At 43.4% G+C, this 12,212-nt stretch overlaps 1 protein-coding gene across 12 annotated transcripts in view; it reads left to right on the top strand.

Annotated features, from left to right (window-relative positions):
- nfixa (nuclear factor I/Xa) overlaps window positions 1-12,212 on the top strand; it is a 119,060-nt gene that overhangs the window by 31,636 nt on the left and 75,212 nt on the right. For 11 of the 12 annotated variants that reach the window (XM_042484816.2, XM_042484813.2, XM_042484810.2 and 8 more), the window contains one exon: window positions 6,269-6,800. In XM_042484816.2, the coding sequence (XP_042340750.1) occupies window positions 6,269-6,800 (532 nt within the window). Of the gene's footprint in view, window positions 1-4,695; window positions 5,432-6,268; window positions 6,801-12,212 lie in introns of those variants that run through there. The other variant, XM_042484811.2, reaches the window with a different exon arrangement.

The raw sequence follows: 12,212 nt of genomic DNA, 5'->3' as shown, positions 1-12,212 counted from the left end.
GAAATTTCTATTTTTTAAACTAACTGCTTCAAACTTGAAACCACAGTTTCTATAGATTTGGTAATATTTAGATAGTGTTGGTGGTTAAAATTCAATAATTCTTTATACTATATTATGAATTAAAAATGAATAGAGTGCACTCATTAACAGCGTTTTAAGAAGACATGTTACAGAACTGTTTGATGAGACTGGAGTTCATTTATTTTTATTCTGCTTTGATTTATTTCTATCTATTCATTTTTAAGTTTTATTGTTTCTTTAGTTAAAATCACAATTTAAAACTAATAATGATTAAAATATAATAAATGACCTTTTCTTTATTAATAAAAAGCCAAACGTGTGTGTAATCTCCTGTCTGCAGCCCAGAACACACTAAATGCCTGCTGACTCACGATCAATGCGTCGTCACCCTGCAGGATGTGGCATCAAAAAATGTATGACCCGATCTGATCTTTCCTGACACATTTCCTATGCGGATGTCAGCCCTTTGACATTTACTTGCATACTATTAATACCACAAATTCATCTCAGGTAATTGCTTATTAGAGCTGTGAACAATAGTGAGGGGAAACAGGCCCCGAGTTACGCTTGTTAAATCAATTGTATGCAAATATGGCCCACACTCAAGAACTAATAGTCCTTTTTAAATTTGCAGAAAGGTGTTAATAGTCTTATCTAAAAGATGCAAAAACGTTAAATAGACTATTAATACATCTGCAGTAGCTTGAGGGGGGAAGCTGCATAAGCGCTTTTTTTCAAATTTAATATGTAAGGGATTGCTCTGTGATCTGTGCGTTAGCCTTCACTGAGGTCATACTTTATGGTGATTTTATTTATTAGCTCCTTTACGACACATCCACTCACCTTTAATCCTATTTCGACTTTTAGTATTAATTTTGACCCTTTTTGTTTGACGTAGGCCGCGCGAGACTAATGCAGAGAGCAGACCGCTGGCAGAGCTCGAGCTCCGTTTTCTCTCCGTTGGGAAGAGGAGCATTACATTTAAATAATAACTGGTAACTACACTATTTAGAGCAGTTTTACTACCAAAAACGGGACACATTGTACATTTTAACGAACGTAAAATACATAGTTACCAACAGACAGACGGGCAGAGGTTAACAACGCCGTCCGGTGAGACATGAGAAAGACTGCCGTTATCAGCCAAAACTAACGTTACACCGGTGTTGGGGGGAATTCTACGGTGAACCCGGTAACCGAGGTAGGTTTCTTTTTTTTTTTAAAGGTGAAAGTTTTAATTTTATCTTGTTTGACAATTATAGAGACTAAGGGTGAAGGCCGTTTTAAGCTAAAGGACAGGCCACACTGAGAGGTTGTGGTGTACTTCTCTGGCGTTACACAGATAACTCCTTCAGCAAAAATATCATTTATTTACTGGTATTTAAATAGTTAAATAAGCAAAATTAGACAATTCTCAACGACGTCCCTACTTAAAATCTGGATTTAGTGATTTCTGTTATTTTTTTAGGCCTCATTTAAAAGCCACAGCAGTGTTTTTAACTGTAGAACATTTAGGATATTTTTTTGCCAGCCTTGCATATGTGACAAAATTGTGTAATGGGTCAATTTGCACCAAGCACTGTTTTTTTAAAATCTGTTTTATTGTTTAATGCCATAAAAATATTGAATGCAACAATTTCATTTTTTTTTAGGTTTCCTTTGTCTTGTGTTTTTGGCAGTTGCTGCTGCAAGCTTGGCCCTGTTAATAAAACCTGAGGTGGTTTTCGTTTCTCTGCTGCTCTCTGAGTTGTGCCCTGTCAGGGCAGGAGGGAAGATTGTCTTGCCCAGCCTGGCGAACAAAGGTCGTCGTTTTCTGAAAGACAGAGCATGGCATGCAGAGATAAGATGAGCTCACGCTCAAATTATTGCAGAGCTAGATACCTAAAGAGTCCAGTGGCCAGGGCCCGAAAACTGCCACCCTCCGTTCTGCCCCGAAGAACTCTGGGCAAATAAGAGAAACCCTTCTTAATGAGCTGAAAGAAATATGGGGTTGAAAATGTCAAAAAAAAGAGGACGCATTAAATAGCAGGGTGCCACACAGACTCATTTCTTTGCCAAAATCATAAAAGATCTTGCCTTAACTGCAAATTGTGCACAGACCTCAATGCCTGTGTTATGCTGTTTTGTATAATTCTGTATTTGGTCCAGTTTATGATCATAATAGACCTGGCAGTAGATTTAACTAGTGATTTTAAAAAGAGGGATTTTTTTGAAGGATTACATATTTCATACAAATAGTATTTGCTTCATAATATGGATTAATTTGTAGTCTTTTAATAGGTTTCTGTCTGTTTTTTTAAGCTCTTTTTGTTGTATAAACAGTAAAGAAGTTATATTGCTGAAAAAATGTTGCAGGGCTGGAACCACAAAAGCAAATGTTACTAGTTTGAATGGACAATGGAGAGGTTTGGATTTCCCTGATAGTAATCTTGGTTATTATCATTTTGCCTGTCAGTAATGGCATGATGATATTACAGGAAGTGACTGTAATACTTGGCACATATCACTCCTTTTCTTTGTCTGCAGCCCATTCATCAAAAAGTCTAGATCCCCTCAGTCTTTTCAAATAAGCGACAAGCACACCTCCGTCATTATTCTTCAAAAACAAAAACAAACATTCACATCCTCTTTAATTCCATCTCCTCATGTTCCTTTTGCCCATTTTTTTTCTTGCTTCCGCCATCTTCTCTCATTCCCACATTTTTCACGTGTTCAGTGTGGCTGTGTGAGGCAGGCGTATGTTAGCATGAACAATCGGCACCCAGCCCGGCTCGGCCCGGTCCAGATGGGGTCTGCACCCCCCACCCACCCAGCCCAGCAGTAGCAGTGACGAGCCAGTCAGCCAGCCAGCCAGGCAGCCAGCTAGCCAGCTAGCTACCCACCCGGTTAGCCAACCAGTCATTCACCCAGCCAGTCATGTAGCCTCTCAGCCAACCTAACAGCCAGCTTGCCAGCCAGTCAGTGGACCAGCCAGTCATCCAGGCTGCGGCTCCTCTGTCAGACACTGACAGAGGGAGCAGGCCAGGCTAAATCTGATGGTCCTGGGAGCCAACCAGAGGACTCTGGTCTTTGTAGGGCGTTCACACAGACAGCCTGTCCCGTTGCACAGCAGGGGGCTTCAACCCACAATCAAATGGCAGGGCCCTCAACTTTGCCACATGACAAGTTAGCTTTTTGTGGCTGCCCATTGCAGAGATTCCAATTTTGACAATGTATCTGTAATTCCTGTGAGCCCCACGGACTAATTTGGACAGCATGAATGAGAAAATGTGCTCCTTTTTTTTGTAATTTGGAAAGATGACATTTAAATGCACTTCTAATGAGAAGAGGGGTCCATACGTATTTCATACATACATGAGATTATATTGAATTGATCCTTGGTGAGAGCCTTTGTCTCTAAAATATCTCTCCCATGGTGCACTGGGCACAGCTTGTCCCTGAGGTCATGTGGGTCAGCCAATGAGGATGAGACAATGCGCTTGCCAGGGCAGCTATACAGCGCTGTGCTCCCTCACTTTCTGCTGCTGTTCAATCCCAATCATGTGTCATTGTGTACTTCATAATGCAACACGATGAAGATATGGGCAATTTACCGGCTGCAGTTAGAAACTATAATTCTTTTCGCTATTACAAAGACCAGCGCATCTGAATCTGAAAGCATTAGACTAAGCCTTTTGAATTACAGGGAAGCGGTATGGCCTGTTTTAGACGGTTTTAATATCCGCTCGCCTTGCCTTGTTAAACAGCTTAACATGTACAGGCTACTTACATGAAGCCGTCCACCACAGCATTTTCAGCCGTCATTGTCCACCGAATCCCGTTTCTCACCCACAAATGGGATTGCTCTCTAATTTGGTAACAGAAACTTTTAATGTGTTGCTGTGTCTGTGCTGTCGGGGCTTTTAAAGTGGAGTAAAAAAAAAAAAAAAAAACGAGAAGGAGAGAAGGGGCCAGTTTGGATGTGAGAGTGCATTTTGAAACAGGAGAGCATGTTTTTGGATGGTATTTTTTGTTGGGGGGGTAACGGGCATTTTCTTCCCCCTCCTCTCTTTGTTTGTGTGGTAAATCCAGGAGCAGCTGCTGGTCTCAGGGTCTAGTGGGATTTTGGGCCTGTGTTTTCTCATGCCATCCCATGCCAAGGTGGTGTAACGCGAGCAGAGAGAGAGGGAGAGAGAGGGGTGTTTCTGGGGTGGAGAATGGGGGGGTTGCAGTTGGAGAGCGAGCTGGTTTGTTGGGATGGCTGTGACCAGGCTGGTGACGAAGGCAATGAAGGGGGGTGGGAGGGCGTAGGGGGGCTTTAGAAGGCGGGTGCTGTCTGGATTGGATGCATGTAAAATTAATATCCTCTGGACTTTGCCTTTGCACTAGATTGGAACTTGTCTATTTGGCTAATGACGTGCCTTCTGCCTGCACCACACACAGTCCCCGTCTCTCCCCTCCCTCCTCTCTCTCTCTCACTCTCTCTCTCTCCACTACCAGCCACCAACCATTCCCCCCCCCACCGCTTTGCTTCTCCCTCTGCCATCTCTCTCTTCCCTCCCTTTCAGCGCTGGGAGCGTGCGTATTGGCTGGGCTGTTTGAGACTCGGTGCCAAATAGGTGGGCCCTCTGCATGTTGGCACAGACTCAGTCAATGGTTAGAGAAGGAAAGTGGAGAGGAAGAGAGAGACAGAGTTGGAGAGAAAGAGGGGGAAAAAAGAAGCTGCACTCGGGTTTGCCAGCGGTCGTGCACACTCTTCCAACATTGATTCGGTCCTCTTGTTTTGTTTTTTTTTTTCTTCTTCTTCTTCTTCTCCTCCGTCCGCACCCCCCTTGTCCAGCTCTCTCTCTCCCTCTCCGTGAGTCTTATGCAGATCCCACTGAATTGAACCAATAGCACGCGCCGCTTTGCCAAGCATTTTTTGTTGTTGTTTTTTCGTCAAGATATTTTTTTTCTGCATATTTTTGCAAACAAACAAAGAGGCTTGTTTAAGTTTTTGACAGTTTTATCCTTTTTGCTTCAATATCTGTTTTGTTTTGTTCATGCTCGTCCAGCTTTCTTTTTTTTTTTTTTTTTTATCTTTTTAGACAGAGAGTTTTCTGAACTTCTCTACACTCTCCTTCTGTTGTGCTCTTGAACAGCACCTCTCCTGCAGCTCCTGCTACAGTACCTCCTGTGTTCCTGTGCTGGTATTACACTGCGCCCCCTTGGCCTGTCTCCTCTTTCTCAGCTTTTTTTCCCCCCTGCTGCTTTTATTGGACAGTTTCTCAGCTTCTCTTTTTGCTTAATTTTTTTCCCTCAGTCTTTTGTTTTCTAATATACGCAGCATTACTTCAGCGCCTTTTGATTCAACAATCCAGTTGTTTTCCTCGTGGTGCATTTTAAGTTTCTTTGCAATCGGCGGGTGAATTTATGATGAGAGAGCAAAATGGTAACTACCATGTTATTCTTGTTTTATTCACATATGCTGTGTGATAATGACTGCTATTGGATAATTTCACATGCGTTCGCATTTATGTTATTTATGGACAAATATATTATGTTTAATTTTTAATAATTGTGAATGTGACTTATCTCAAAATGTAATCTTATATGCATATAGTTTATTTAGTCGATCAGCATTATATTCCAGAAATTCTATTTGTTTATTTGTTGGTTTTTTTTAACATATTAAATGAAATATATTAAATATGAAATATATTTTGAATGAATGTTTTCTATATTTTAATGTTAAATGGTTTTGTTGTAGTTTTGTAATGTGTAAATGCAAATTGGTGATGATTTTTTTATAACTAACATTTTTGCTTAAATGTATTTATTATAGGCACATAAATGTTTACACTAAAATTATTAGTGTACTAGGAAAGCCTCACAGTCGATACATCTTTTACCTCTCAGTCTTTAAGTATTGTGGTGTTCAGTGTTTTTATCAAAGTGCGTCCTTCAGTTTGCTGTGTCTGTGTTAGGTAGAAAGTGTAAAGCATCTCTCTGTCCCTCTCTCTCTCTCTCTCTCTCTCTCTCTCTCTCTCTCTCTCTCTCGGCACCTCTCGCTCATTCTCTCCCTCCGCTCACACAGAGCAGGCGCCGCTCCTCCATGCTGCGTGCCGGTGCTAACTGCCTCTCTTCTCTCTTCCCTTCCTCACCCCCACTCCCTCTCTCCCCATCCTTCTCTCCCCCATTCTCCCCCTCTCTCTCCACTGCGTCCTCCTGCTTCCCCCCCTCCTCCCTGTCCTCCTCCACCCTCCCCCCTTCCTCCTCCCTCATCCAGGATGAATTCCACCCCTTCATCGAGGCCCTGCTGCCCCATGTCCGCGCCTTCGCCTACACCTGGTTCAACCTGCAGGCCCGCAAGCGCAAATACTTCAAGAAGCACGAGAAGCGCATGTCCAAGGAGGAAGAGCGCGCAGTGAAGGATGAGCTGCTGGGGGAGAAGCCAGAGATCAAGCAGAAGTGGGCCTCGCGCCTGCTGGCCAAGCTCCGCAAGGACATCCGGCCTGAGTTCCGTGAGGACTTTGTGCTCACCATCACGGGGAAAAAGCCCCCCTGCTGCGTGCTGTCCAACCCCGACCAGAAGGGCAAGATCCGTCGCATCGACTGCCTGCGCCAGGCCGACAAGGTGTGGCGGCTGGACCTGGTGATGGTCATCCTGTTCAAGGGCAGCCCGCTGGAGAGCACAGACGGGGAACGGCTGGTCAAGTCACCACAGTGCACCAACCCTGGCCTGTGCGTCCAGCCGCACCACATCGGAGTGTCCGTGAAGGAGCTGGACCTCTACCTGGCCTACTTCGTCCACACGCCAGGTATGTGGCCAACTGGATACTAGACACTATTAAGGAGGGATACCAACACACTCGTCTTACATGCCCGATGTGCATGTGCATATAGGTGTACACACACATTTTAGTAACACACACGTACACACATGGAAACACTTGTGTGACACAGAATTAAATAGAGGGAATGACAGAAATGAAAATACATTAAGATAAACCTGAGCGTAAAGATGTTATTTTCAGAAACGCATTAACAAGGTGCTTAAAATTAAAGTAATAATTAAGACTATAATTAAACTATTTAATATTGCTATATGAAAATTGTGAATTTAGGAACGTTTTTTAAAAAAATATTTTTTCAAATATATTAACTAAACATTTACCTCTAAGACACAAAGTTAATATCCCTTCTTGCTTTTGTTCTTCAAACGAACCGCAAATACTTTTGCTTTTTGTCTTTTTCGCCTTTTTCCTTTTTTTCTTCTGTTTCTTGGTGTTTGTTTACATGACAACATAGTATCAACAGTAATAAAAAGAATATGTGAGTGTGTGTCAAGGGCACACAGCCAGCGTGCTCTGGCAAGTACGAGTTCATTTTTCTGAGCGAGGCATTTGCGGCTTCATATGAGCATGTATTTTGTGTTTTTTATAGGAAGGAATTTGCATGCCTGTGTGTGTGTGAATGTTTTTTATGAGATGATCACCACTGTCCAATTGTGTGTTTTGTGCGATGAGTGAGAGTCGCTGTTTATAAGATTGTACTCAGTCTGTCGAAGTGTATGTGCCACGATAAGGCCATTGTAGCCAGGGATCGTCATTTGGCCACAGCCCAGAGTGTGTGTGTGTGTGTGTGTGTGTGTGTGTGTGTGTGTGTGTGTGTGTGTGTGTGTGTGTGTGTGTGTGTGTGAGAGAGAGAGAGAGAGAGAGAGAGAGAGCGCAGAGCCGCGAGTCTCCTGCTCTCAGGCCGCAGGCTGCTGCCGCCTTCACCGTCTGCCTGAACGCTAGCACCACGTTGGACCTGGCTGCCAAACGCGCGCGCACACAAACACACACACACACACACACACACAGTGCTCACAGACAGCCAGTACTATTGCAGCCACCTTCACACCCATACACACACATACAAACATAGCTAAATAAAGATGCACGCATTTGATTAAAAAAAAAGAAAAACAACTCTGTCATCTTTGTAGCGCACTTTCACACGTAGAGCCAAACACGGTTTTAGTCACGATTGCGTACACACACCCACACATCACGCACACCAGGCCAAGGACTATCATAGATACAGTTTGATACAGCCAAACATTGTTGTATCTCAGCCACCATCATGGATACACACACTCACACCCGGCCAAACATCGCTGTAGCCTCCAGTGCGTGCACTCTACACACACAGCCAAAACACTGGCTGTGTTGTAGTTTTTTCCCCCACACATTACAAAAAACACTGTCACAGCAACCACACACACGCACACATGAAACACATTTCACAGCCAAATCCCCCAAATACACACCGCTTCACCATTTGCTGGCTACGTATACATACAAACACACGCTCATGACCTAATATTATCTCAGCTGGAATTTTCTCGAAATTTCAAACAGTGACTCAACCAGCGTCACACACACACACATGCACAGGCACATATATACAGCATATCCCAGTCACTGCCCAAATACACACACTCACTCTCTGCCTAGGCAGAACTCTTATGGTAGCCCGCTAACACGAGTGTGGCCAAATGCTATCACAGCCGCCCCTCAGTCTCTCTCTCTTTCTCTCTCTCTCTCCCTCTTTCTCTCTCACTGACACACACAAAATCTCGGTCCAGGCCAAACACCTCATGCAGCCTGAGCCAAACCCTGGCAGCAGCTCCAGCTTGTTGGTCTGTCTGTTGCGGTGATAAACCGTAGGTAGCGGGCAGTCCTGACTTTGACTGAGGAAATGTGTCTTACTAATTTAATGGCATTTTTTTCTCTTAACTGTTATTATTAAATTAAATTGAATTTATACTTTTAACTGAATTTATGAATGCTCTATAAAGAAAGAAATTTGAGTTGCTGTGGATTCTGGATTTTTGTTTAGTTTATTATGAAATGTATAGCACACTATTTGTCTTGTAAATTATAATGTCAGATTACACTAAATTATCGTATAATGTTTGTTTAATCTTAGCTCAGGAAAAAAAAAAAATTAAATAACACACCTAATCTAGAAAGATGTTGCCTTAATGTTACATTATTAGTTTTGGAGGGAAAATTATAATGAAAGTGTTTGGTATTTTAATGTGTATAATTAAAGTGATTCTATTGGTCTAAATTTCTTGATATCTTTAAATTTTCAACTCTCTCTTATTGAGAGGGTAAAATGGTTCTCTTATTTTTACTGGGTGCAGAAACAAAACACAGTCCACCAAGGAGCTGGAAATATTTTATTTGCTGTATTATAATGGATATATACTACTATTAGTGACATTAAATATTTTTCAAAACAAAAAATAATAAGAAGTGATGGAGGCTTCAACTGTCTGTATATGATTTCATTGTAAAAAGTGAAAAGTAAACGTGTCCTGACATATTTTCTTTACCTCTTGTGACACCGTTGCCTTCCAAGTTTGAAGTTCTGTGGCTGCGCACTCGTCGCTACTGTACTTTGGTTTACAGCAGTACAGTAAAACACATGGCTGCTCGGAGGGGCTGCCCAGTGCGCTGCCCATTCATAATATAGACTTCCTGTGTGCTCTCTCTTATCTTATCTGGCCAACACAGTGTGCCTCGGTACTTTTATCTGCCTCCGAAGGGCCCGTGCTCAGTGTAAGTCCTTGTTGGAGAGACACTTTAGGGTCTACAGACAGAGAGAGAGAGGGGCAGAGGGAGAGACAAAGGGCAAACCACTGTCTGCAAACCTGCCATAAGGTCGCCACTATCACCACACTTGGCTGTCATTCACTTTTAAGTTGTAAATGTGTATTTGTGAGCAAGCGGGCATAAAGGCCTACATTTATCTGTCACATTTATCTGTCACAGTGACGAGTGGTTACATTTTTCTGCCTTAGTCGCGCATTGAATGACAAGATGTGCTTTTTGTTTGTTTTTGTTTGGTTTGCGTTTTGTCGGTCTTTAGCATCTCTGTCTTCGTCGCTCCTCTTTGATCCCGTGCACACTTTTGTTTTGTCTCCTTAAACATCGCCCTCATTGTTGCTCTCACAGAGGTAAAGCCTCTGCTGATCTCTTTTGTTTATATTGTAGGAGACACAGAGAGAGAGAGGGGGAGAGAGAGCGCGTTGGAAAGGAGAAGAGGCTGCGATAGTGATTGTTCTGTTTGGCAGCGCCCGAGCCCCGTTGGTGTGGGAAGAAGAGAAAGACGTCTTGTGTTTTGTTTATGACAGAGTGGCAAAAGCTGCCACGGGGAATCTCTGGGCTTGCCGTCAGGCTTTCTCAGGCTGTTCTGCAGCCAGCCAGCCTTTGAGATCCTCTCTGTTACGGAGCATAACACACTGCAGCCGTAACAGAACAAACCGCGCTGCCACAATACACAACCATCTCCCCCCTGTTTTTCAGGCACCTCAGATAAAGGGCAACAAACCAGACAGAGCAACGTGTCTTTGAACACTGTAACTGAAATACTGGCAGAGAATAGAGGAGAGGGGGAGAGTGGTTGTGGCACTGTACAGTGAGTAGTGCATTATTTCTAGTGTTTTATTAAGAGTGAATGACTGGTATTATAAAAGTGGTCTTGAAGAGCCAAAGGTCTGCCACACACTCGCAGGGTCCCTTTGATAACCCATGAAGGGAGTGTGTTGGATAGGTTTAGTTTACACTTGTAGTTAATATATAATTCTCACTACTGTTACTGACTACTGCATAGGAGGGTCCACTTGTACACCATCTGTGGAGAAATCATTTAGCTGCTTTTCATAATGTTCACTGGACTATTTGATTTATAACCTTTGTGCTGTTTTAGCTTAAACTCAGCACATTTCTGATTTATCCAAGGCTGGAAAAATAGAAGATTAAGAAAAAAAACCCATTTGTGAGGTCCAAAGTTAGCTCAGTGCACTTAGTCATATTTTGGATCTCGTTCTTACTGCTTTATTTTTTTTCACTTTTCTTTCTTTTGTACGCGGTAAGTGTGATCATGAAAAGATGTTTCAAATGTGTTTCCAATCAAAAGTGCAGTACAGGAAATTTGCAGTCACTCCGAGGGAGGTGTGAAATGTGCTCGCCGTGCCATTTCTGCCATGACCGCTCCACACTCCACGCTCTACGGTGCCAGATCCCGCCTCCCTCTCGCTATAGCAATAGTCATGCCTTGGACGGCGCTGTGAGAAAGCCCAGAGAAACCCTAGCGCTGTGGCCAGCCCCCTGGCCAACTCACTGACCACGGAAGGATTCACAAATAAAACCCCCACTTTTGTTCATCAGTGAGGAAAACTCCCGGAGTATTCTGGATTTATGGGGGAGAAAAAGACAGAAATGTAGAAAGAGGAGAGTGAAAGAGATAAAAGGAGAGGCATCCTGACAGTCATGGCTGACATGATGAATGGCTTGCAGCGTGTTAAAAGTTGACAGGATACTCTGATGGATTCCACAGGTTCCCACTGCTCCATGGCTCAGTATTTCTTTTTTTTCCCTGTGAAAATAATCTGTTCTTAATTACTTCCTGGATCTCTTCTCCGGCTCCCATGACATCACAAGGGTTGAGTGGACTGTCCGTGTGTGTAAGTGTTTTTGTTTGTGTCTGTGTGTGTGTGTGTGTGTGGACATCTTAGGATGACCCTCAGCAGTGAAGTAAGCACCGAGTTTTGATTAAATGAAATTTCGACACCAGGGGAGTCGGTCAGGTCTTCAGCTTTTGTATTGTGTGTGGTGGGAACAGGGCCCACGCCGGCTAAGAAAAGCTCTCCACATGCAGAGCGGCTTTGGCATCAGTAAATGTTTCGCTGATGGCTCTCATTTAGCCGGGCCCGCGTCTTCTTTTGCACGTCTCTGTCTTTCTGTCTGGCCTCAGGGGCATGTCGAGGTGGCTACATATCAAATCTGAAGGGTTAAGATAGAGGGAGAGCCCCGTCACATTAGAGAGACAGAGTGAGAGGGAGTCTTCTCACACTATTCTTGGCTTCAGAAAAAAGTCTGTGTATTTGGATAGCTAATGGTATCGGGCTAGCCAAAGCCCTGTTGTGTGCTCAGTCGCTCCAAAACATGCGCACACACACACACACACACACACACACACACTCACACACACAGACGCGAGGCTAACATTGGGGTGTCACAGACGTACATAGATCGGTCCAAAACCGCAGGGTCTGCATTTATCTCATGAGACCATGATGACACAAGCAGACTCGAGGGAAAATAAAAAAACATGAGAAAGGCGAGTCAAAGACAATGTTGTTATGTTTGGTCTCCCATTAAATTGACCAGTAAAAA

The sequence above is a fragment of the Plectropomus leopardus genome, chromosome 3, assembly GCF_026936395.1.
Source record: "Plectropomus leopardus strain MGB_pleo_1.0 chromosome 3, ASM2693639v1, whole genome shotgun sequence".
NCBI lineage: Eukaryota > Metazoa > Chordata > Actinopteri > Perciformes > Serranidae > Plectropomus > Plectropomus leopardus.
This window is presented reverse-complemented; position numbering and strand designations above follow the sequence as displayed.